Source organism: Callospermophilus lateralis, chromosome 10 (genome assembly GCF_048772815.1).
Source record: "Callospermophilus lateralis isolate mCalLat2 chromosome 10, mCalLat2.hap1, whole genome shotgun sequence".
In the NCBI taxonomy this organism is placed as follows: Eukaryota; Metazoa; Chordata; class Mammalia; order Rodentia; family Sciuridae; genus Callospermophilus; species Callospermophilus lateralis.
The window spans coordinates 132,483,638-132,510,990 of record NC_135314.1 but is presented as its reverse complement, the minus strand read 5'-3'; the positions used below and the strand labels follow the sequence as shown (position 1 = coordinate 132,510,990).

The window sequence follows — 27,353 nt, the reverse complement described above, 5'->3', positions numbered from 1 at the left end:
GGGCTGGGGATGTGGCTCAGTGTTAAGCACCCCGAGTTCAAGCCCTGGAACCCCCCCAAAAAATTTTAAAGGACTGGGGATGATGTAACTCAATCGTAAAGCACTCTTGGGTTCAATTCCCAGCACTATGATAGAGAAATCATGGGAGAGGACCCCAATTCCCTAACCTGCCTCCACCCTTCATAACCCTGCCAGGAGAGAAGAGATATATCAGGAACAGGTGGCATTTCAAAGTGCATCATAAAAGGAAGCCCCAGTCAGGAGAAAGTCACTCACCATCTGCTCTGCTCCCTTCATAAATATGTTACCAAGGACTTCCCAGTTTGATTTAACATCTATTTAACACTAAAAGGAGTACAAAAATCTGCCACCACTAAGAAACCAGCTGGGCAGGGTGGCACATGCCTGTAATCCAAGCTGCTCAGGAGACTGAGGCAGGACTATTGTGAGTTCAAAGCCAGCCTCAGCAATTCAGTGAGGCCCTAAACAACTCAGCAAGACTCTGTCTCTAAATAAAATACAAAAAAGGGCTGGAGATGTGAATCAGTAGTAAAGTTCCCCTGGGTTCAAAGGACTAAAAAATAAAATAAGAAGAGCTTCAGGAGAGAGTATGAGATATTAAAGATACAATATATGAGGGAGCAGGCTTAACACTGAATTAACCTTCCCAGGCAGAGGACTTGCAATTTTCATCTTTAAAAAACTATATTTTCTACTTGATCTTAATTCCTCTCTGGTCATATAGAAAATATCTTCCCAGGAATAAAGCCTCCTTCCTTGAAGTTACAGATCAAGTCACCCTGTTCTCTCCACCTTTCCTTGAGTACTTAGGGCAATCAGAGAAGTCTGGGCAACTTCCTCCTTCTCCTGCTAGAGGCCTTGCCTAAGGCTCCCAGGGAATGATACTGGATTCCTAATGACTTCCACCATGGACACAGATTGCCAGCTGAAATGTCACAGAATTGAAAGAAAAAATATCACACAGTGCAAAAATTAGAAACAATATTTATTGTTTCCTATAAAATTGGGTGCTTTCATGAGAAAAAAGTTGAAAAAAGAGCCTTCATATATCTTGGGCTTTCACACTTATCCCAGTATGTTGGTACTGTCCTCACTGGGTAGGAGGGAAAATTCTTCACCTCCTCCTGGGAAATTAGGCTACTCTAGCTTTATTTTTGTGTATTTTCTTGCGTTAAACAAAAAATCCAATGGTTAACAGGTTATCTGTTCCTAGGTATATCCACTAGTCCACTTTTATAGACTGATATGGTCTCTAAATAAGTTCACATCTTTATGAGCATCCCAGGATTAGATGGCACCCTGGACATCAGTTGGGTTTTCCTGGCTAGGGATTGAAGATCAATCAACTGATTAGCTAGCTGAAAATCCGCATAGTGATGCCAATGAGAGGCTGAGATTACCTTTTGGGTATCATTTGGGTATAGTAGGGCTAGCAGTCAACACAATGTAGCACTCTGGCCACAGTGGTATCTGTTCTAGAAGCTACTTATTTCATCTCCATATTCTCTTGAGATCCCCTAAATTGACAAGAGTGAATTCAAGTTTCAAAATGGCACTCAAGTTATACAGGGTAGAGGACGTCATTAAGGCAATAGTTTCACCAACTCCATGCACAGAGGTCTGATCCCACCATTCCCCTCCCATCACCCTTCAGGACTGCCTAGTCCTGCCCTCTGCTTCTCCTCAACAACACTTTCCAGCATCGAGAAGTCTTGAACAGTCTTCAGCCTCACAAGTTGGGGGCCACCCAGTTAAGGAACTTCATGGCAACTTCAAAGCCAAGGAAACAAGCCTAAGAAGGGGTTGAGAGAAAGAAAAAAGCCAACAAGAGTATGACTATTCAGAGATACCACCCATAGCACCATGCTTAGATGGCCCTGTTAAGACCAGAACCCCTCCCTAACCCCACTTCCATCCCAAATCAAGGAAGCAAGCTATACTTTCATTCCTAAAAGGAGAAGAAAACAGGTCCTACAATTGCCCACTTCTGATGGCCAGATCAAGATATAAAATCCCCTTACCCCAAAGAACCTTAAAGGCAGATCCTTCTGACAGCTTTAGGAAAATGAGCAAATAAAGGAGACTGTGGCTAAAGATGGACTAGGGGGAAAACTGAGTCTCTAATGCAATCCCAGGAGCAAGCAAAAGCCAGCCCATGTGTACCCTGCTCTGAGTCCAGAAGGAAAATTACAACCCCTGACAGCTACTCACTGCATTGGCTGGGAAGGCTCGGATCATCACTGCATTGAACCCTTTATACAAGGATGTGATTCCTTCATCCCGGATCAGCTCTCTCAGTACATCTCTGAAACCATTAGGATATTTTCCTGGAGGTGCTGTGGGGTAGAACCCAATTTTTAAGGCTTCAGGAAGCTTCCTGACCTTACTCTGGCAACCCTCATGGGAACAATCTAAGAGTTAAGTCTTCCTGTAAGGTCAGGGCCAGAATCAAGAGGGGTGAAGAATTAAAAAGGAATAGGGGTAAACTCAGTGGGTTCTAGTCATGCTAGGGACTAGCTTAGCATGAATAGAGGGAGAGGGATGGGGGAGGGGCAAGGGGAGGAAAGGAAAGGAGAGAAGGGGAGAAGAGGAATGGAGGAAGCAAGAGGAAAATTTTAAAAAGTAAAGAGAAAAGCAAGCTTTCTGGTTATGCAGGGGAGGAAGAGTGGATTTGACTTCTTTATTTTTTCCAGTACTGGGCACCCAAGGGGGCTCTACCACTGAGCCACATCCCCAGTGCCACCCTCACCTTTTAAATTTTGAGACAGTGTCTCACTAAATTACCCACTAGATCTTGCAGTCTTGCCTTAACCTCCCAAGTGTAGCTGCCACACCAGGCTTGGATTTGACTTATATCATTTATTTGCTTAGGCTGACAAGAAAATGAATCTAAGGTTCTTGGGACATGAATGACTGTGAGGTAGAAAGTTAGTCAGACAGATGCTGGGTGCTTACATGGAAAGAAAAAGTATCCCAGGGTCTTAAGAGTTTTGCACACCAGGGATAGCCAATGCTAACTATCCACAACCACCACACTCACCAGTCTGGAAGCGGGACTTGAGCACATCTGGGGGGATTGCTACAGCCCAGTTGAAGATCCCTGCAATGCCCCCAGCCACCAGGATCCGAGGTGCACTGAGTTCACTGACACTGCAGAACAACCACCACAACCCCAGTCAGACAAAGACTGTGAAAGTGTGGTGTTCAGACCATCCCCCGTGTTGCAAACAAGGAAGTTACTGATAGAGAGAAACTGGCTGAAGAGGAGGTCCAAGGGCAAGACTCTCCATCCACTTCTTGGAGGCAGCCTATTTCAAATACTTGTTCCACTTGGTGAGTCACAAAGTAAGAGGTATTAGCTGGACCTCAACAGACATGACAGGAAAGGGTACATGTAGGAAGAACAAAATGTCACTTCTGCTCTTTCAGACTACCCACAGGAGAGGACAACCCATCCATGAATGGAAAAAGTAGCCAACCCATCCATTAATGGAGAAAGTGGCTTCTAATATTTAATGTTCTCACCTCTTTCCCTCTGGAGTCAAAATGTTTTTCAGCCATTCATATGTCATGAAATACATTCCACTGGCTGGAACATCTGTTAATAGCAAAAAAGAGGTGAATTAGTCTATAAAACCTCCATAAACTACTTGTACTTAGAAGAGGCAAGCTTGATGTTAGAACATTCAAGATTTCCTGAGAAGTTCCTCAGTAGCCACATCATATTTGTTAATCACTTTGCAGTTATAGATGTTGCTCTGGCCCAAGCACTGCTATAAGTGAGTATAAATATACATTTCATCTTTAAAATCCCCTCCAGGGCTGCAGTTGTGGCTCAGTGGTAGTGTGCTTGCCTAGCATATGTGAGCTGTAATCACCACTGATATGTTAAGAAGTTGTATTAAGAAGTTGTAATTGTAACCACAGGTAATAAATCTGGCTTTCCTTTAAGCTGCCATCTCAGGATAAGAGTAGGATTATCTCTGTTTTTTCTAATTCCACCCCAGCAGAACCTGCCTCTCAAAACCACTCTGGTGATTTGGAGACGGCTGGTGGGTATAGCCATGCACGAAACCCTGGGTTCTATAGCCAGCACTGAAAACAAACACACACCCCAGGAAATCACCAAGTCACTCATCCCTTCAGCCAGGATTTTCATCTACCAGCCCATCCTTTTCAACCACCACTGTCATGATTTACTCTCCTGAAGACACACAAGAAGAATAGAAGGTCCTTCCATCCTTCTATGTCCATATAAGCTAGAGTGAGACTGCCTAAAACCAAGTCAAACACTGATGGTCTTGGCAGAGCTGTGGCATATGCCAACACTAATATGGAAATCCTCTCATGACCTTTTGTGGTATACCTTCCTCTGGTGACCTCCCCAGGTGACTTCAGATGAGGGCCTCAAAGGTTACCTCGCATGAGGGTAAGCACAGTCCCTTTGTAGATGCCTCGGATCCCAAACTCCTGGTATATCTTCTTTGCACAGTCCAAGGTACCAGTATATTTGGTTTCCCCTGAAGAAGCCTGAATCTGAGAGGGAGAGAGGTCATCAGGTCAGAAACAGCAACATCAAAGTCAAACAGATCTAGTTGAGCATGATGGTGCATGCCTATAATCCCAGCTACTCAGGAGGCTGAGGCAGTAGGATAGTAGGTTAGCAAGACCATGTCTCAAAAAAAATAAATATAAAGGGCTGAGCTCAGCATGGTAGCACAAATATGGAATCCCAACAAATCAGGAGGCACGAGGATCGCAAGTTCAGGCCAGACTCAGCAATTTAGCAAGGGCCTCAGCAACTTCATGAGATCCTAAGACAGAGTTGGGTAGAGCATTTGCTTAGCATGAATGAAGCCCTAAGTTTGATTCCCAGCACCACAAAAAGATAAAAAACATAAGCATGGCCCGACATGGTGGTGCATGCCTGTAATCTCAGCAGCTCATGAGGCTGAGGCAGGAGGATTGTGAGTTCAAAGCCAGGCTCAGCAATTTAGTGAAGCTCTGAGCAACTTAGCGAGACCCTGTCTCTAAATAAAATATAAAAAGGGCTGGGGATGTGGCTCAGTGAGCATCTCTGGGTTCCATCCCTGGTACAAAAAAACAAAAACATAAGCATGTTTATGTTTTTATTACTAATGAGAATGACACAGTGGGGAGTGAAAAACTGATATTGAAGGAGAAAGAAAGAGGAAATATAAAAGCACAGGTCATCCTTGGTAAAAACAATCAGGTCATGTATGGATGTACCATCACATAGACAGGTGGTGGTGATTGATAGAAGGCATCTGATGAAGTCCTCTCCTGATGGTTTCAGATTTCTCAGTTAAGCAGGAGCCAGGCGTTATGGTTTAGATATGAGGTGTCCCCAAAAGCTCATGTGTTAAACAATGCAAGAATTTTTTTTTTGTTCTGAACATCTGATTTATTATTTGATATGTTTACAAACATATTCTTTTTTGTATCGCCTTTATAAAATATTTTGAATTAGTAAACAATATCTTGTCAAACAATGCAAGAATTTTTCAGAGGTGAAATGACTGGTTCTGAGAACCTTAACCTAATCATTGGATTAACCCACTGATAGGGATTAATTGAGTAGTAACTACAGGCAGGGAAGGTGTGACTGAAGGAGGTAGAGGTAGGTCACTCGAAGTGTGCCTTCAAGGTTTATATTTTGTCCCTGGTGAATGCAGCTCTCTCTACTTCCTGGTGCCTTTGCCTGAACTGCTTCCCTCTGCCACACCCTTCTACCATGTTGTGCCTCACCTTGGGCCCAGAGCAACAGATTCAGCCATCTATGGACTGAGACCATTGAAACCATGAGTCCCCAATAAACTTTTCCTCCTCTATATTATTCTTATCAGGTTTTTTGATCACAGAAGCAAAAAATCCCAATTAAAATACCAGGTCATACACTAGAGGGTAGGGGTTTAAGAAGAGGGAAGAGACAAAGTAGTAGCTCAGCAGAGTAGGGAAATGCAAGAGAAGAGTACAGATAGGTCAATGTCTGATCTAGAAGTAGAAAAGGACTTTAGGCATAAATGAAATGAAAAAAGTCATAAGAGAGGGCTGGGGTTGTGGCTCAGTGGTAGAGTGTTCGCCTAGCACATGCGAGGCCCTGGGTTTGATCCTCAGCACCACATAAAAATAAACAAATAAAATAAAGGTATTGTGTCCAATTACAATTTTAAAAAAGTCATAAGAGAAAATATTGATGTTCAAAGCTACTGAACAAAAATATTCCTTAGAACAAAATCAATATCCAGGTTTTCGCTTCTGAAAAGATGCTAAATCTAACAAGAAAACTATGGATGCTGATTTTTAAACAAACATAAAAGACTCTGAAAGTTTGGAGAAAAGATATCAGACCAGCTACAAGGGACACTGAGACTTTAGGAATAAAGTGGTGAATTTCCAGAGTTTTCTTTTTATCTCTTCTAACTCAAGACTTGAAGCTGAAAGGACTGGGAACCCAGAAACTGGCACGAACCAAAAATAAGATACAACAAAGCTGCAAAGACCTTCTCCATGAAGGGCCAAAAAAGGAATAGTCTAGAGAGAAAATTTTTAGACATTAAGCTCTCTACTCCAGCCAAACACCATAGAAAAACCTTGGCCTCCCCTGCATACATCAGCAAAAAAACAAGTGGGAAGCCTAGACTTCCACTCTTATGAAGCTGTAAGGAAGCATGCAAGCATGCAACATGCTACTGGGTAGAGTCAGCAAAGACCAAGTAGGGAACTAGGACTTTCATCCCTGATAGCCGGTAACCATCACTCTCCCACCCCATAGTATCAGTAGAGACTTTGGAACTCCCACACCCAGTAGTAAAAAAATGCCCTCGATGTCAACAGAACCCAAGGCAAATGGGAAGCCTAGGCTTCTGCCTCCACCTAACAATAGGAAGGCTTCATCCTTCCCATTTCTGCTAGGGTACTGACAGAGAAAGTCAGCTAAAACAGAAAGTTCCTAGAATTTCTACATAATACATAAATATCCAGCTATCAATAGAAAAATTACTTGGAAGACTGAGGCAGGAGGATCACTAGTCTGAGGCCAGCCTGGGCAACTTAGTAGCACTATTTCAAAATAAAAAATAAAAAGGACTGGGTATGTAGCTCTGTGCTAGAACACCCCTGGGTTCAATCACCAGTACTACAAACAAAAATAAAGAAAAATCACTTGTCACACTCAAAACCAGAAAATCTTACACTGAACCAAAAAAGAAAAGCAATAGATGCCAAGTAAGATATCAAAGCTATCAGAATTGTCTGACAACAATTTTAAGGCAGCCATGATCAAAAGAACCTTTAAAAAGCAAGTATGAACATGTTTGAAATGATGAAAAATAGAAAGCCACAACAAAGAAATAGATATGTTTCAGAAGAGGAATAGAAGATTTAAGAAAGAACCAAATGGAACTTTTAAAGCTGAAAAATACAGTGAAATAAAAATTTTGTGAATAGCTCACTCAATGGCAGAATAGAAAAAAAGAGAGCAGAGGAAATTGGTGAATTAGAAGAGAGAACAATGGAAATTAGTCATTCTGAACAACAGAAAAGAAAACAGAATGAAATAAACTGAACAGAACTTCAAGGAACTCTGAAGTTATAATATAAAACCTAACATTTCTATCTTCAGAGTTTCAGAAGAAGAGAAAACAGGATGGGACTAAAAAAAGGGTAGTGTCGTGTTCCTCACGACTAAAACACACAAGTCACTCCAGAGGAACTGGGCTGCACAAAATAACCACATAAGAGACAGAGATACGTTTTTCTTTGGGGTCCTGTGACAGCTCCTCTGACCTTAAGGGTCTGCAAAAAGAGAGAGTGCAGGCGAATGCTGAACCCTTTTATTGAAGAGAAGCTATTCAAATGAGACAAGGGGTCAGGTTTCAGGGGGTTGAGTCCAGCTTCCTGATGCCTGCTGTCAGCAGGTTGACTGACATCTAGGAAGGTCACACCCAAAGACAGAGCAATAGAAGAGGACACACAAAGTGCTTCCATGGAACCTTCTATCCCAAACAGGGCAAAGGGGTAGTATCACAAAGGAAGAGGTGAGCATAGCTAAATCCATGGGGCGACATGCCAATGTCTGAAGACGTGTTCTCAAACTTCCGGGAACGGGGCAGTGTCCAGGTCACTATGAGATGTAGTGATGGCCGGGATGGAGAATGTGAATCATTCAAACTGGCCTCTCACAGGGTAGAACTGAAATAACTGCTGAAAACTTCCCAAATTTGTCAAAACTTAAACTTATAAGTTTAAGAAGTTCAGTGAATACCAAACAAATAAAACTAAAGAAATCTATGTCAAGAAACATCACAACTTAACTTCTGAAAACTGAAGACAAAGAAAAAACTCTTAAAAGTAGCTGGGGTGCAGTGGATAAAAATCACCTTTCCTATAGGAAAACAGCAATTTGAATGACAGAAAAAAGGGAGATAAGAAGGAAGTGGCCAAGTGACAGCAGAGGCCTAGAATCTTCACGACTTGGGAGGCTGAGGCAAGAGGATGCAAGAGGATTGTAAAGTCAAGGCCACTCTCAGCAACTTATTGATACCCTTTCTAAAAATAAAAAAAGAAAGGAATGGGATATAGCTCAGTTATAAAGCATCCCTGAGTTCACTCCCCAATATTGGATTTAAAAAAATAGCCAGTACACATAGCAATCCAAAATGCATGTAAACAACAACAACAACAACAAAAGCAATTTAGCAACACCCTGTCTCAAGACATTTTATTTTTTAATAAAAAGGGCTGGGAAGGGGCTAAGGTTGTGGCTCAGTGGTTTAGAGCGCTCATAGCACATATGAGGCACTGGGTTCGATCTTTAGCACCACATAAAAATAAATAAATAAAATAAAGGTATTACGTCTATCTACAACTAAAAAAAAAAGAAAGAAAAAGAATCTAAAGATAAAACTACTATGCAACCAAGCAATTGTACTCCAAAGCATTTATCTCAAAGAAATAGTTATTTTCTCACAAAAATATCTATATATAAATGTTATACCAATTTTTTTCAAAATGGCCCCAAACTAGAAATAACACAGATGTCCTTCTATGGAAAAATGGCTAAAGTGTGATCCATCTATCCTATAACTACGACTAAGCAATAAAAATGAATGAACTAGGGGCTGGGGATGTGGCTCAAGCGGTAGCGCGCTCGCCTGGCATGCGTGCGGCCCGGGTTCGATCCTCAGCACCACATACAAAGATGTTGTGTCTGCTGAAAACTAAAAAATAAATATTAAAAATTTCATTCTCTCTCTCTCTCTCTCCCTCCACTCTCTCTTTAAAAAAAAAAAAAAATGAATGAACTATTCACATACACAGCAATCTGAACAAATATCCAGAAAATTATACTGAGTTGAAAATGTGGTTCTGAAAAGTACATACTTATCGTTCCATTTAAACATTCTTGAAATTACAAAATTATAGAATGGAATACACACTAAAGGTACTGGGCTTCTGGGAAGTTTACAGAGATACACAACATCTCAAGCAGGAGCAGCTTCCCTTCTACTTCTGATGAAGCATGACTCACCTTTTAGAGTTCCTAAAATGGCTGCTAATAAAAGTGGGTAGGTCTGGGATGATGTGTCACGAGTATGACATTTTTTTTTTTTTTTTATGTGGTGCTGAGGATCAAACCCAGTGCCTCACACATGTGAGGCAAGCTCTCTGCTACTGAGCCACAATCCCAGCCCCAGTATGACATTTTTTTAGTTTCATGTAGTGTCCTGGTTCTCAATTCTATTAAAATTGCTTTCATTTTCCTGTAAACGCTGAAATTTGATTTTGGGTTTTTTTTGGTACCAGGAATTGAATTCAGGGGCACTCAACCACAGAACCACATCCCCAGCCCTATTTTGAATTTTATTTAGAGACAGGGTCTCACTAAGTTGCTTAGTGTCTTGCTGTTTCTGAGGCTGGCTTTGAACTCACAATCCTCCTGCCTCAGCCTCCCTGGGGCTGGGATGACAGGCATGCACCACTGTACCCGGCTCTAAAATTGTCTTTTCAAAGGGTAAAAGGATATAAACACGCACACAAAATTGTACACTAAATGGAGAAAGCTAGCTGCCTCCCCACATATCACACCCTTACCTGTAATAAGCACTTGATCCGTTCTCCAGGGGTCATAATTCCTGTAGTGAACACACCAGATAACATCCCAGCTGCAAATAATTGAGGGTAGCTACATTGAAAACAAAAACCAGAAATGAGCACCTGTGATTAACCACCAAAGACAAAGCAATCCCAGCAAAGTGGATGTTTTGTAAGAAAAAGATAAGAACTTGTACTGGAAAGAAGCACAGCCACAAATAAATCAGATTTCACGTAAAATCTAAGTTCTACCAGGCCCAGTGGCATATGCCTGTAATCCCAGTGACTCAGGAGGCTGAGACAGGAAGGCCCCAAGTTCAAAGTCAGCTTCCACAACTTAGCAAGACCCTGTTTCAAAGTAAAAAATAAAAAGGACTGGAGATGTGATTCAGTGGTTAAGTGCCCCTGGGTTCCATTCCCAGGACCAAAAACAGAGCCAATTTCCAAAGAATATTCTGTTACCCAGATCAAGGATCTCAGTAGCAAGAACAATGGGAGCCTAGTCACGAGGCCCACTCACATGAAGTGTACAGTCAGAATCCCTCATTTATGGAAAAAGCTTTATACTATGACATGGTTTCCACCTCTGGAACTACCATAGTGACTATGGACAAGTTCCCAGGCCTCTCAGAGCCTGGATTCCCCACCTATAAAATGCTGGGCTATTGGCAGGAAAAGGCTTTAACCCAAAATCTGGACCTCAGGAGACCCCTGTTCCCCTCCAATCTTATTTCCCCTAGACCACCAAGGGCCTGAGAATGCTCTAAGCCAAGACTCAAGCAGGACCACTTCAAAGCCAAGAATGAATGTCTGTGGCCACCTCTACAGGCTGAGCAGTGGGTAGGCCAGTTACAACGAATGTATGGTAAGAGGTCAATTAAGACTAAGTTAGGGATGGTACTAAATTAGGATAATGGCTCCTGTAGCCCCTGTGTGAGGAATGGTTCCCTGGGAGCCAGAGGTATGGGTTCTCACTCTGGCTCCCATAAAATCTCCACATTGAGTATGAGGAGGACCTAAAGCTCCAACTGTCTATCACCATAGCTGTCTATGCCACTTCTAGCACCTTCTTTTCTCTTTGGGAATAGCAATACCACCGTGGTCTAGAGACAAAGGGACACAAAACCACATTCAGCATTTCAATAGTCTCCACAACTTAACAAATGTTGCTGAAAAACTTCACATAGACCTGAGCCCCAAGATCCTGCTGACCCCAAGTGTCTCATAACTGAGCCTTCAGGCCAGTCCCACCCAAAGAAACCCAAGGCCTAGGGAACAAATGCCAAATGGCAGTTGGGAGAGATCTACTATAGATTCTTCTTTTTACGTACAGGTCCAGCTTAGCTTCCACAGCCCTGTTTTTCCAAGTACTCATTCCAGGCAGGACTCACATGTCTACCTCAGACATACTAGGCAAGCATATAGGCTGACTATTGAACAGACAAGAGACTTGCTTTTATTCATAGCCAGTTCCAAAGCTGTACTTTAGCCAGGCACAGTGGCATATTCCTGAAATCCCAATGACTTGGCAGGCTGAAGCAGGAGAATAATAAGCTCAAAGCCAGTCTTCGCAACTTAGTGAGGCCCTAAACAACTTAGCGAAACCCCTAACTCAAAATAAAAAAAATAAAAAGGACTGGGGGCATTGCTCAGTGGTTAAATGCCCCTGGGTTCAATCCATGAAACAAAACAAAACAAAAAATTCTGGTTTACACTGTTGTCCTTAGAGGAGTCCTCTCAGCAAATAAATTTCCTCTTTAAGACCAACGTGCTCCATTCTTTTCAGAATGTCCAACCCTAGGCTGGACACACCTTATATCCTGGGACAGAGGACTTGACTTTGCTCTGGATGGGATCTCTGTATGTACACAGGGCACCTTGTGGACACTATGATCACCTGGCCTATTTGGCCATTCACTTCCTACTCCCATCCCAGGGAGGGAACTATGAGTACTGGGCCTTTCTGAGCTTCTACCCCAAGGCTCTGGTAACACTCCTTTCTGCATCATCCCCAAATACCACTGGAAAAAAGGTGAATACAGCAGGGCTGACAGGATTATGCAGGTGATGTCTTGAGTGTCTTCGGCTTTGTTCAGGCACAGGTTATTTCTCTGACAGCTGATGTGACTGTACAGGAACACACCCATAGGCATGGTCCTGGTACAGCTTGTGAATAGGTACATATGCTAGAAGACCAGGTGTTCAGATTGAACATGTGTCCATGAAACACTTGGACTACCAATAGTCAAACAGCTTCAAAATAACCCCTCACATTTGGTAGCCATTGTGGTTATTTATAGAAGCATGGCATATTCCGAGGGTCACATGAACACCAGAAATAGTTTCCTGTTACAAGAACCACTATCTATATACTAGACAGTCACTCAGCCCACCATGACCTGAAATGGTGACAGAATCAACCACATGGCACAAAGGGATTCCTCCCTTGAGCTCATAGATGCCAAGCCTATCCAGCCTCAGCGGTTCCTGTACTAGCTGCAGCCCTCCCAGAGGTTGTTACCCGCATGCCTCAGATTACGTGGACATTATCAACCCAAGTTTCCACTCAGAATTCCCTTGCATCTTGAAACACCCATCTGTTTTCATTAAAAGGTTTTAAATTTTTGAGCTATTATTCTGATTCTGCTGCCTCTTTATGACTCAATTCAACTTCATAAAGTTTGTTTTTGTTTTTTTGTAGTACTGGGTATTAAACCTAGGGCCTCATATATGCTGGACAAGCACTCTATCGCTGAATAACATCCCTAGCCCTTTTCAATTTTATTTAACAAGTCAAGGCCTTACTAACTTGCTCCAGTAAACCTTGAGCTTGTGATGCTATTGCCTCAGTCTCTGATTCATTGGGATTACAGGCATGCAGCACCACTCTGGTTTAGTGGATTTTCTTTGAATAAACTTTACACTAGGCTTGCTGGGCATACCTATAAACCCAGCAATTCAGGAGGCTGAACGACAAAGATTATAATTTTGAGGCCAGCCTAAGCAACTTAGCAAGATTCTATTTCAAAATAAGAAAATAAAAATGGCTAAGGATATAGCTCAGTGGTAGAGAATCCCCGGTTCAATTCCTAGTACTATTAAAAAATACACTAACGGGCTGGGGATGTGGCTCAAGCGGTAGCGCACTCGCCTGGCATGCGTGCGGCCCGGGTTTGATCCTCAGCACCATGTACAAACAAAGATGTTGTGTCCGCCAAATACTAAAAAATAAATATTAAAATTCTCTCTCTCTCTCTCTCTCTCTTTCTTTAAAAAAAATACACTAACTTATTTCACTTTCATAAGAAATTATTTATAATCACAATCATATTATAATTGCATTATAAAAATGAAATAAAACAAAAGTTCCTCAACCAAGTGACAGAAAGCAAGGCTTGCTGCTGTAGTTACAACCATACCAGGTGCTTCTCACAGCATTTTACACATATTTTAGCATTCAGACCTCCCAACTGCATGTATAGTTGGTTTTACTAAGATCCCCAGTAATCTATATTACCTCATATAAGACATGACAATCTGTCAGGGAAGGGATTTTTTCTTCCTTTTCCCCTTAGGAACTCTTAGGAGTCAGTCTTGAGAGACCATGAGACAGCCACCGCCTATTTGTCAAGAAACTTTCCTTTAACTCATGTCAAACCACCAAGCAGAATAGCATCAAGTGTACTAGGCCTGTGAGTACTCACCTGAGTACATCCTCTGGTGACTTCTGTTGTAGTTTCTTCCCCAAACCAAACCCAAAGAAGCATACAGCAAACATAGGGGTGACCCCGATGATAGGGGCAGCCATGCCCCGGTATAGCCCCGTGATGCCCTGTAAGGAATCACAGAAGCAGAAATTGTTTACAGATACCTCTACTTTTTATATCACTAAAACAGAAAAGCTATGACCTCTAACCTGTGGCTTCCTTATCTTCTATAAACAAGAACTTTTAAAAGGAAATAAATACACACATGTATCAGAAATAATTGTCTTTTTTACACTGCAGAAGCCAGAAATAGTTTCCATTCTAGAAGGCAATCTGGCAATTAGTAACATAGCATACCCTTTTACCCAGAAATTCTCCCTCTAGAATTTGCTTTAAAGAAGTACTACAGACACATGCCTGTAATCCCAGTGACTCTTAGAGGCTGAGGCAGAATGATTAAAAGTTCAGGCCAGTCTTGGCAACTTAGCAAGACCCTATGTCAAAATTGAAAATAAAATGGCTGAGGATGTGTCTCAATGGTACAGTATCTCTGAGTTCAATCCCCAAAACTGCAAAACAAGAAACAAAGAAAAAAACTCAGATGTGAAAAGAATGACATCAACTGGGTGCAGTGGCCCATGCCTGTAATCCCAGTGGCTCAGGAGGCAGAGGCAGGAGGATCGTGAGTTCAAAGCCAGCTTCAGCAACAGTGACGCACTAAGCAATTCAATGAGACCCTGTCTCTAAATAAAACACAAAAAAGGGCTTGGAATATGGCTCAGTGGTTGATGACCCCTGAGTTCAATCCCTAGTACAAAAAAAAAAAAAAAAAGGAAAGAAAGAAAGAAATTTTTGGAAAAAAACTTAACAGTTGACAAATAAGAATACCATAAATGAACTATCACACAGCCATAAAATCACATTGTGATATGAAAGGGATTATTAAGGGGGGGGAGTGAGCTACAAAATAGGAAGAACAATGTTATCTAATTTCCTTGGGGATGATATTACAAGTGATTAAGAAATTTTTGTGCCAGATGTAGTTGTACACACCTGTAATCTCAGCACCTCAGAAGGCTGAGGCAGGAAGATAGAAAGTTTGAGCCCAGCTTCAACAACTTAGCAAGACCCTCAGTTACTTATCAAAACTGACTCAAAATTAAAAATGAATGAAAAGGCCTGATGATATAGCTTAGTGGCAAAGTACTCCTGGGTTCATTCCCTGGTGGCAAAAGAAAAATAAAAAAGAAAGAAATTTTTGTATTTTCCAAGGTAGTTTTGATGTTTGGTGGTACTGGGGATTAAACCTACTACCTCATACATATAAAACACACATTCCAATAATGAGCTACATTTCAGTTCTCTGTATTTTCTGAGTATTAAGATGTGATTTTTGTCCAGACTGCACATCAGTTTTCATGAGTACAGTGTGGTAATGAAAGTAACTATGTAGTAGGCAATAAATAATTAGACAAGGGCTGGGGTTGTGGCTCAGCAGTAGAGTGCTCATCTAGCACGTGCAAGGTGCTGGATTCGATCCTCAGCATCACATAAAAATAAATAAAATAAAGGCATTGGTCCAACTACACTAAAAAAATATTTATAAATAAATAAATAAATACATAAATAAATGATTAGACAGCCAGGCATGGTGGCGTACACCTATAATCCCAGCCTCTCAGGAGGCTGAAACAGAAGGATCAAGAGTTCAAAGCCAGGGCTGGGAACGTGGCTCAGTGGTAGAACTCTTGCCTAGCATGTGTGAGGCACAGGGTTCGATTCTCAGCACCACATGTAAATAAATAAAGATTCATTGACAACTAAAAAATATACATTTAAAAAAAATAATTCAAAGCCAGCCTCAGCAAAAGCAAGGCACTAAGCAACTTAGTGAGACCCTAAATAAAATACAAAATAGGGCTGGGGATGTGGTTCAGTGGTTGAGTACCCTTGAGTTCAATCCCCAGTACAAAAAAAAAAAAAAGGGAAAAAAAACATCATTAATTAATTAGGCAGAAAATTAGCTATCACAACCTAACAAGATAATAAACCCAGGAAGAAGAACACCTGGGATTTGGGAGACTAAGGATCCAGTCCAAGGGAGATGAAGTAGATTTATAGAATGTCACTAGGTATGGTAGACCTGAGAAGCAGCCAGTTCACACAAGAGTAGAAGAATGGAAGACTCCAGGATGGAGCATTTAGGATACAGAATGACAAAAGACAAGCAATTCAAAGAATGATTAATATTTGAGGGGAAATAGATATTCACTGTGATTTGAACATTATGCAATGTATACATGTATCAAAACTTCACATGGGGACTGGGATGTAGATAAGTGGCAAAGCACTTACCATGCATATGTAAAGCCCTGGGTTTGATTCCCAGTTCCAAAAAAGAAAAGACAAAAAAGAACCCCACCAAAAAAAAAAAAAAAGAACCAAAAAAAAAAAAAATTCACATGGTACCCCATAAATAGATACAATTTTGCTGTGTCAATTAAAAAATTAAAAAGAACAAGAAACAAAGGAAATTGACACAAGAATTACTAATCCAATCCCATGGGAAACAAAAAAGTTATACAACGGATGTCTTCATCCATATATAGAACATTACTTGATTAAAAGAAAAAAAATATAAAACTAAATCATGAAGGGCTGGGGCTGTAACTCAGTGGCAAAGTGCTTGCCTAGCACATGTGAGGCACTGGGTTCGATCCTTAGCACCACATAAAAATAAATAAAAAAACACATGCTCTCCATCTACAACTGCAAAAAAAAATTTTTAAATAAAACTATAATAATGAAAATAGTGATTTGTGAATCATGAATCAGTGATAGAAAATACTAATCATCTTAGTATTCCTGAAGCACTGGGTTCAATCCCCAGCAACAAGAACAAAAAAGCAGATTGAAATAAAAGACAAAATGTGATAAAATTATATGGATGGGCAAGGGGGCAGAAAGAAGGGATAGAAAGTATAAGAATTAAAATAATATGATTGTGGCTCAGTGGTAGAGTGCTAGCCTAGCATGCATGGGGCCCTGGGTTCGAACCTCAGCACCACATAAATGTAAAATAAAGATATTGTGTCCACCTAAAACTGAAAAATAAATTTAAAAAAATAATAATATAATCTAACACTAATAGGTAGCTAAAATACATTTAAAAATGTATAAAAAAGCAGCACATGGTGGCACACACCTATAAACTCAGCAACTCAGGAGGCTAAAGCAGGAGACTTCAAAGTACAAGGCCAGCTAGGCATGGTGGCACATGGATGTAATCCCAGCAACTGGGGAGACTGAGGTAAGAGGATTGTATATTTGAAGCCAGGCTCAGCAATTTCACAAGACCCTCAACAACTTAGTGAGACCCTGTCTTAAAATACAAAATTAAAAGGTCCAAGGGTATGACTGAATGGTTAAGCACATCTGTGTTCAATTTCCCCCAAAACAAACAAACAAACAAACATAAACCCAGAAAGAAAAAAAGAAAAAGAAAATTTCAGGCCAGCTTAACAAGGCTTGCTTATCAAGGTCCTAAGTAACTTAGCAAGACCCTGTCTTTTTTTTTTTTTTTTTAATTTTTTAATATTTATTTTTCAGTTCTCAGCGGACACAACATCTTTGTTTGTATGTGGTGCTGAGGATCGAACCCGGGCCGCACGCATGCCAGGCGAGCGCGCTACCGCTTGAGCCACATCCCCAGCCCAAGACATTGTCTTAAAATAAAAAATAAAAGGGCTGGCAATGTGGCTCTGTGGTTAAGCACCCCTGGGTTCAATCCCCAGTTTAAAAAATTTGTATATAGATATAGATATAATATAGATAGATATGTAAAGGTAAATAAAATACAGTAGTGAATGTGTATTATAAATAGGTAAAAACAACGTAAATAACTGAAAGAGCTAAAAGTAGCTACCTCTGGAGAATGAGATAAAGACCACTCTGTTACTTGGTTATAATATAAGCCTTTCAACAAGGAACTAAGGGCCTTTATCACTTCAATAAAAAATAAGAATTCTGGGCTGGGGTTGTGGCTCTGTGGTATATAATCAAATAATTCCAAACCAATCAAATGTCTCTGTCTAGAGTTATAGAAACTCTGTTGATCTCTGTGTTTCAAAGATGGGCTGACTTTTCCTCTGTACTTCACAGGCACTTCTGATATGGAGCCCTGTCAAACTGATTGACTCAAATGTGATTTCCATCCATTTCATATCTTCAATTATTCCTAGTTCTCAATGGTGCCTTACAAAACAGAAACATTTTATTGACTTCACTCATCTGTATAGAACAGTAGCTGAAATCATCAATGACTACAGAACAGATAATAATAGAATACTTATGTCCTAACATGTGGAACAGACCTCCAGCACAATCAAAGCTGTCCTATCACCTGGGAAGGGGTTAACAAAACAATTCCTTGAATGTGTTCCTATGAGTAAGAGGAATGGCCAGCACCAGATATCATACCTCTCTAATAAGAGTCTTCCGGAAGCAGTCAATGGTCCCAGAGTACATAGGTGGCTGCCCAGGCAAACTTGGTGGCTGTGTCTGCAGTCGGACCTGAAACCAGAAGTTAAAATAAATTACCCTCCAGAATCATATCTATCTGTCTGTGGCAATGGCCCCACTGTCTATCAAACTGAACAAGGAAATTTGCACCTCTGTACATGTCTTTAGCATTCCCTTAACCTATAAATTGGGACATCTGTTTTATTTCATTAGTATTTCATTCCTTTTTTTACAGTAAATTGTAACATTATGTAACATCATGATGTAAATTACTTATTTGCATGTTATTATACAAATACTATGTGATGCAGAAAGCACAAATCCTGCCTGGCATTTGAGTATGATGTTTATGTATCCTAGTGAAATATTGCTAAGTACAATTTCAAGAGCAAAGAAGTATCAAAGAAAACTAGAGGGCTGGGGTAGTGGTTCAGCGGTAGAATGCTCACCTATTGTGTGAGAGGCCCTGGGTTCCATCTTCCCCACCACATAAAAATAAATAAATAAAACAAAGGTATTGTGTCCAACTACAACTAAAAAATAAATATTTTTTAAACACTAGAGAAAATCTGTAATCTTCTAATCAATGATACTCTCACAAGAACACTAAATATATTCATGGATAGATAAGCTTTATTCAAAGGTCTGCATAAATATGACTTGATGTCAAATGAGAAGAAATTTTTACAAAGGGCTAAAATTTACTGAAAGTAAAATTCGGTGCTTCCCTTTGGTCTGTCTCTGAATTTAGCTGACCAACACATCATTATTAGTAATCTGCACTCACTACTCATTTTCATCACTCACAATTTCTCAGATCTTTGGGTGGCATTTCCCATTTCTCTGGAAAGCTCTTAAATTGCATTTAGTAACAGAAGGACAGGGTTTTTTATCCATTCCTTTCTACTCCAGAGGCAAAACTACATCCCTTGATTATCTTGTTTTCATTGTGGCTGTTTGCAAATGGTGTGCAATTGAGGAACTTAATATACAAAAATATGGTATAATCTTTGTGTGCTAAAACAATAACTTCATTTTAATTTTTCATTAAAGAATTATTTTTATTATTTCTCCACAAAGAAGAAACAATGTAAAAATTGTAAAAACACTGAAATAACTCTTTAAAATCTTTGATTGATGGGGCTGGGGTTGTGGCTCAGTGGTAGAGTGCTTGAATAGCACGTGTGAGGTCCTGGGTTCCTCACACCACATAAAAATAAATAAAATAAAGGTATTGTGTCCAACTACAACTAAAAAATATTTATTAAAAAAAAATCCTGGGCTGGGGATGTGGCTCAAGCGGTAGCGCGCTCGCCTGGCATGCGTGCGGCCCGGGTTCGATCCTCAGCACCACATACAAACAAAGATGTTGTGTCTGCCAAATACTAAAAAATAAATATTAAAAAATTCTCTCTCTCTCTCTCTCTCTCTCTCTCTCTCTCTCTCTTAAAAAAAAAAAAAATCCTGGCTTGATGATGGGTACCTTGTCAGCACATGCCTATAATTCCAGACACTTGGAAGGCTGAGGCAGGAGGATCACAAGTTCAAGGCCAACCTCAGCAATTTAGTGAGAGCCTATCTCAAAATAAAAAATAAAAAGGGCTGGGGATGTAACTCAGTGGTCAAGTGCCCCTGGGTTCAATCCCGAGTACTAAAAAATTTTTTTTAATTAGAATAAAATAAAATCTTTTTTTTTTTTTTTAAACATTTATTTTTTAGTTATCGGCAGGCACAACATCTTTGTTTGTATGTGGTGCTGAGGATCGAACCGGGCCGCACGCAGGCCAGGCGAGCATGTTACCGCTTGAGCCACATCCCCAGCCCTAAAATAAAATCTTGAGGGTTGGGACTGTGGCTCAGAGGTAGAGTACTCACCTACCATGCATGAGGCACTGGGTTCTATCTCCAGCACTACTTACAAATAAAATAAAGATATTGTGTCCACCTTTAACTAAAAAATAAATATTTTAAAAAATAAAATAAAATCTTGAATGGATATATCTATAATTTATAACTAAGAATAAAGTGCTAAATTCTATGAGATAGAATTTCTGAATTATTTTGATTGGAATTTGCTAGGAGGAATCAGAGAAATTTCAGGCTGGGAGTAGAATGTATGCTTAGCATGTATAAGGCTCTAGATTTGATCCCTAACATCAAAACCAAACAAAACAAAAAAATTATTTCTATTTCAACTCCCAATTTAGTTTTTAAAAGCAACACATTGTTGAAGGCACTAATGATATTAATCTGGAAGGCAGATATTTATACGTGAGGAGAGGCGGAACCTTTCATGCAACAAATGCAAGTGCTCTTTTCCATTACATTTTCAATAAAAGTACAAATATACATATGGTAAAAAAATGCATATAGTACAGAAAGATTTAAAATAATAAGTAAATATCCTTTTCCTATAACATAGCAGATTGATGTCTTCAAAATCCTTTAAGAGTCATATGAGTAACATACCAACTAAGTCTTTTCAGGCCTTTGAAACTGTGTTGATTGTCTCCTATAATACCTCTGCTACAGAGGAAACAAGCAGTCTTCTCCTTCATAAAGAAAATTTAAAGGGCAACAGGCACACACTGCTCAGAGAGAGCAAAATCCAGGCAGGACCTCAGGTCTAGCTGTAGCTCCAGAGAGTCCTAGGTAACATCCAGAGCCAAAGCTGCAGGAGTTCAGCAAAGTGCTTCTTCAATGCTGCGGATCCTCCTGGCCAGCTGCACCTCCTTGAGGAAGAGGAGAGGAGGTAAGCATCCTCAAAGAGGTGGACTAAAAATGCTTCTGCCGCCTCTTTAAGGGCTAACAGGACGTGGGCTTGCCATCTGCAGTACTCACCACGTGTCAATTTCATACGTATTTCCATTGCCAGGCGGCTGTAGGGGTAGTTCCTTATTAAGAGGTCTGTTCTTCTGCAGCTTTTTGCTCATTAATCCAGCCAATTCTCAGCCACTACATTGACCCGAGGAAGAACCCAAGGAGGCTTGCTGTGGCGGCGGGGGGGGGGGGGGGGGGGGGGGGGGGGGGCTGGGGGCTGGTGAGGGGGCGGGGCGCCTCATCGGCCCGGGGCGTCCCAAGGTTTGGGAGTTAAAGGCTGGCTGTTTACTGAGCGACAGAGGAGGCAAGAGCGCATGGGCAGCGTGCCAAGGAGGAGCTGGTGCTCCACCATAGTCAGCGTACTTTAGCATAGCCTTCCATTCAAATCTCCCACCTCATTCTTTTTTATTGGCAAATAATATCCTATTGTATATCACATTTTGTATATCCATTGATCAGTTGATAAACAGTTGTGTTTTTACCATTTTTTTGGGGGGGAGGGGGGAGAATGCGTGTCTCCTATGGTTGAACTCCTGGGCTCAAGGGATCACCCTGTCTCAGCTTTCTAATAGTTGGGATTATAAGTGTGTGTGCCAGTAATGCTGTTATAGATATTCATGTATCTATATGGATGTTTTTATATGGATGTATTTTCAATTATCTTGGGTACTATATTGGTCAGTGTTACCTAGAGAAACTGAACAAAAAGGAGATATATAACTCAAGAGATTTATTATAAGGAATTGGATCATGCCAGTATGGAGGCTGGGAAGTTCCAAGATCTGCCATCATCAAGCTAGAGACCCAAGAAGATCCAATATTTCAGTATGAGTCTGCAGGTAGGAAAAGTCTGATGTCTCAGTTCAAGCAGGCACACAGGAGCAGCTTCCTTTAACAGACTTTTCTATTCAGGCCTTCTCCTGATTGGATAAGGTCCACCTACATTAGGGAGTGCAGATCTGCTTTATTCACTCTACTATTCAAATGTTAATATCCAAAAACACCCTCACACCCAGAATAATGTCTGATCAAATATCTAGGTACAATAAGATTCAGTAAATTTTTTTTTAAGAGAGAGAGAGAATTTTTTAATATTTATTTTTTAGTTTTCGGTGGACACATCTTTGTATGTGGTGAACCCAAGCCGCAGGCATGCCAGGCGAGCGCGCTACCGCTTGAGCCACATCCCCAGCCCCAGATTCAGTAAATTTGACACATAAAATTAACCATCTCAGGTATTCAGATATTCATCTATGATTAGAATTTTGGATCATATGTTAATGCTATTTAACTTTTGTGTGTGTGTGCATGCATGATGAGGATTGAATCCAGGACCTGGGGGTACATGGAGTTCATGTTCTACCACTGAGCTACATACCCAGTTCCTCTTTATAAGCATTTGAGGGTCCATCAGACTGTTTTCCCTAATAGCCTCATCATTTTATATCCCCACCAGCAGCTTACAAGGGTTCCAATTTCTCTACAACTTCATCAACACTTTATTATTTTTAAAATTATAGCTATAGCCATCGTAGTTGGTGAGGTATATAGTGAGTGGGGTATTTCATTGTGATTATTGCTGGGTATTTTGTTGTTTTTTTCAGTTTTAAGGCTTGAATCCCCAGGTTTCACACATGTTAGGCAAATGCTCTATGATAAATTATATCTGCAGTCCTTTTTATTTTTTTATTTTGAGACAGGATCTTACTAAGTTGCCCAGGCTGGCCTCAACTTGCTATCCTCTTGTGTCAGCCTCTTAAGTAGCTGGGATTACAGGCTCGACCACCACATCTGGCTTCTCACTGTATTTCCATGATGCATAATGATGTTGAACATCTTTTCATGTGTTCATGGGTCATTGGTTCATCTTCTTAGGATAAATGTCTAGATCTTTCACCCATTTTTAATTCGATTATTTATCTTTTCATTATTGAGTCGTAAGTGTTCTTTATATGCTATGGATGCCAGCCAACTTCTTGATTACAGCCTCAAAAAAGACCCTAAGCCAGGGCTGGGGCTGTAGCTCAGTGGTAGAGCGCCTGCCTTGCACGTGTGAGGCACTGGATTCGATCCTCAGCGCCACATAAAAATAAATAAAAGATATTGTGTCCATCTACAACTAAAAAAAAAAAAAAAAAACCCTAAGCCAGACAATCTACCCAAGGTGCTCCCTAAAAATCTGACTCACAAAGATTGTGAGAGTTGATGAGTAATTATTGTTTTAACCCACTAAGTTTTGGGTTAAATTGCTATAGTTCAACAAATAACTAATGCAACCAGTTACTTCTGTAGTTTTTTTTCCGGCTCATTATTCCACTTAAATCCTTCTTAAGCATACCACCATACTAACTTTTCTAAAACATCTTTTTTAACATGTTGGTCTCAAACTTGCCATCCTCTAGTCTCAGCCTACCAAATCTCTGGGATTATATGTGAGTGCCACCAAACCTGGCTATTCCTTTTTTCTTTCTTCCTTTTAAATATTTTTTTTTTAGTTTTAATATAAATATTTTTTTTTTAGTTTTAATAGACCTTACTTTATTTATTTATATGTGGTGCTGAGAATCAAATCCAGTGCCTCACACATGCTAGGCAAGTGCTTTTCCACTAAACTACAACTCCAGCCCCCTTTATTTCTTTTGAATCTTTCACTGATGCATTTGTTAGGGCCTTTCAGGCCACAGTACAGAAGTCATTCTCTAGGTAATAAAGGTAACATGCAAGTCTGGGTTTATGGTATAGAACAGTAGAAATGTACAGAGGCTACCATTATTTTTTATCCAGAATCTCTTATATTGGCCTTCAGGTCAGCTATAACTTCCAAGGTGAGCCAAGTGGATCAAAAACTGACTTGAGCCAGTGCTTGCCTAGCATGCAAAAAGTTTTGAGTTCAATTTTTTAAAAAACAGGATTTCTGATTGATACTCTTTTGTGATTTTTTTTTTGGGGGGGTACTGGGGATTGAACTCAGTGATACTCGACCACTAAGCCACATCCTTAGCCCTATTTTATTTAGAGACAGGGTTTCAATGAGTATCTTGGCTTCTCACTTTTGCTGAGGCTAGCTTTGAACTTGAGATACTCCTGTTTCAGCCTTCTGAGCTGTCGGGATTACAAGTATGCACCACTGCCCCTGATTTTTTTTTTTAATAAACCTTATACCTGTCATTATGACACCAGCCATCCCAACCAGTGAGAATTTTAAAGTCCTCAGTTGGTGTTATTTTACATTCTGACACCCTACTTCAAGCCCATATTTGCCTTCATTCTTGCCAAAAACATATCTTAGAAACTTAATCCAAATGCATATAAGTCATATAGGAGGTGTTTAGATCATGAAGGCTTCGCCCTCATAAATGGATTAATGCCAACTACAGAAAGGCTCAAGGCTTGAGTTCAATCTCTTGCGCTCTTGCCCTTCCACCTTCTGCCATGGGAAGACACAGTACAAAGACCTGGCTAGATGTGGGCCCCTGGATTTTGAACCTCCTAACTCTGAAACTATAAGAAATAAATATCTATTCTTTATAAATTACCTAGTCTCAGAGATTCTGCTACAGTAGCATAAAATGGAGTAAGATAACTTCCCATGCCAAATTGTCTGGGTCTCCCTACTCTTTCAGTCAGAATTCAGCCAGCTCTTCAATGTTTGCCCTAAGAATTTTTCCAAGTCCCATCTCTGTGGTATTGCAGTTCTTGGCTTATTAGGATATATGGGCAACAGGTCAGTTGCCTTGAACCCCTGAAAGTACTTCAAGGTTAGGTTTTAGTTGGGCCAATTTAACTTTCTGAAGCCAAAAGGACAACAGTCAGCAATTTGTGGATTTGATTTAATTAAAAAGAGCCTTTCTGAATGTCAAAATGCCAAGGAGTATTTTCAGTCATTTACAATTCAGTATAGAGGTCACTGGGCCCTTCCTGGGAGTAATATCAAGAACAAGAGGATAGGGAGATAGAAGCAATATATACATAAGGCAGTAAATAAGGGTCTTTTATTTATTTTTTAAATTTTTTTTTTAGTTGTCAATGGACCTTTATTTTACTTTATTTATAAGTGGTGCTGAGAATTGAACCCAGGGCCTCACACGTGCTACGCAAGTGCTCCACCTACCACTGAGCTACAGCCCCAGCCCAAGAGCCTTTTATACCATAAAAATTAAGGCCCTATATACTATTGTCTGAGAAGCACCAACACACACTGTATTTACCATGTGCTGAATAAACATCTGATTTCATGTTGCACAATGCCCTAACCAGCCCAGCTGCTTTAAATCTGGTCATAGAATGACCCCAGTACAAGCTATACCTCAGGGCAGTTTCCCTCTTGAAAGACATCATACAACCTATTGCCAAGCCTACTGAAAGGAAGGAAGGAGAAGGAAACTGGATCCAACATCCTAACGAACCCCACACATTTAGGTTTGTATAAGACACCTGTCTGCTCCCCACAGGCCCACCCTGGCCATGACCTGTCATTTTCCTTCAAGTCTGTGTCCAAGAAATAGTTAGAAAATTAGGATAAAGTTTCAAATGCAAAGTCACAGGATGTGGACTTTGATCTCTAGCAAGGACTTGCTTAAAGCGTTGCAAGAGGAAGAGTTGAGAAGTGATATAAAAAAGACAGCGGAAACGATAAATCTCCTCTCTCCTGGAGACTTTGACCATGGTTTCCTCACTGGAGAACTTTTGTTTGTTTTTTTCAGAGTTCTAGGAATTGAACCCAGGGCCTTATTCATGAAGGCTCTACTACTGAGGTACCCCCAGTCTTTTCACGAGGGAGTTTTGAGCATTAGCCTATGGATCAGCTTGGCCCTTGGTAAAGCTGGACATCTGTTTTCCTTGGAAAGGGCTTAGCCATTGAGGACCTCATTATTTCCCACAGGGGAATCTCTACATAGTATATGGTATGGAGGCTACTGTGGGTCACAGAGTGAAAATGCCTTGTTGAGCAGGGAAAGATGCAAAAGAGATAGAGATGAAGCACTCTGGTCCCAGAGTAGTGTGTCAAATGACATCTCCAGAATGAACATACCACTGTCTTTAGTTGTCCTCCTGGGACGGGCTTTACAAGGGACCTGTTTCAACCTTGATGATAAAACCAGGGCTTTAGAAAGCCGCTTTCTCTTTTCCACCCAAGAAGCAGTGGCCCGGGGTCAGAAGACTGCGGGACAGAGAGCTCCTGAAAAAGCAGTTCAAGGCTGCTCACTTTGCGCAGTCTGGCTCTTTGGGGCGCTAGGTACAGCTTCTGCCCACTCCTGAAAGGGAGTCTCTAGACCTTTCTCGGAAGCTCATATGGGCCCCCACTTCTGTCCGGGGGCAGAGCTTCGCCAAGAACACTTTCTGAGCCCTCTTCAGGCCTCCTCCCCAAGCCCGCGCCCCAACCTCCCCTCACCTTGACGGTGTCCAGAGGATGCCCCACGAACACCAGACACACGCCGCCAAAGCCGCCAGCCACAAAGTTCTTGAGCGGGCTGATAGTCTTTGGCTCGTCTGCCATGGTCAGTCCGTCCGTCAGTCTGCCTGTCAGTTCCTGGCAGTCTTGCTCCGGCGCCCTAGCTGCAGCACCAGCGCCGCAGACCTTTCACCTACTTTAGATTAGGCGGGGCATGAGCCGGGGCAGGTCAGGAGGAGGGCCCAGTTGGACTAGCGGAGCTTCCGTCAAGATGCTGCTTCCGGCTGCGGCCCCGCCTTAACGGGCGTGGCTTGGGTGTGACTGACCTTCGCGCGGTAGGAGTAATATTAGTTGGGTTTATTCCTCCTAGGTGTTAAGTGTTTCCTTCGCAGGGCTTTTGGACTCACATTCATTTACTTACTACACAAAGGTCTCTTGCACCCTGCTCTCGTACCCGGCACTCTTTCAGGTCCTGGAAGCGCAGCAAATGTATTTCTGCCCTGTAGAGTTTACACATCATAACAAAGATAAATGAAAAATGCGTAGTATATCAGATGGTAAAAGCCGCTGTAGAGAAAAAAACCGGGAAGAGTTTGTGTGAAACAAGTAATTTGCAATTTTAACTAGTTGAGTAAGGGGGGATCTCTTTAAGGTGACTGTATCCAAGATCTGAGAAAGTGGGGGAAGTGAGTCCTATCCATAGATACAGGGTGGAAGATCAGAGACCTTACAGGCAGGGGGAAAAAGAAAATGCAAAAGCCAGAGGTGGTTTGTGC

At 41.0% G+C, this 27,353-nt stretch overlaps 1 protein-coding gene across 1 annotated transcript; it reads right to left on the bottom strand.

The window, feature by feature from the left end:
- Positions 1-989: 989 nt before the first annotated feature.
- Positions 990-26,792, bottom strand: Slc25a20 (solute carrier family 25 member 20). The gene is made up of 9 exons (XM_076867343.2): positions 26,578-26,792; positions 18,324-18,416; positions 13,842-13,969; positions 10,138-10,228; positions 4,440-4,557; positions 3,547-3,619; positions 3,062-3,171; positions 2,233-2,357; positions 990-1,813 (listed from the first exon to the last, which is right to left on the bottom strand). Exons 1-9 carry the CDS (start codon positions 26,680-26,682, stop codon positions 1,751-1,753), a joined length of 906 nt encoding a protein of 301 aa, XP_076723458.1. The 5' UTR covers positions 26,683-26,792; the 3' UTR covers positions 990-1,750.
- Positions 26,793-27,353: the final 561 nt, after the last annotated feature.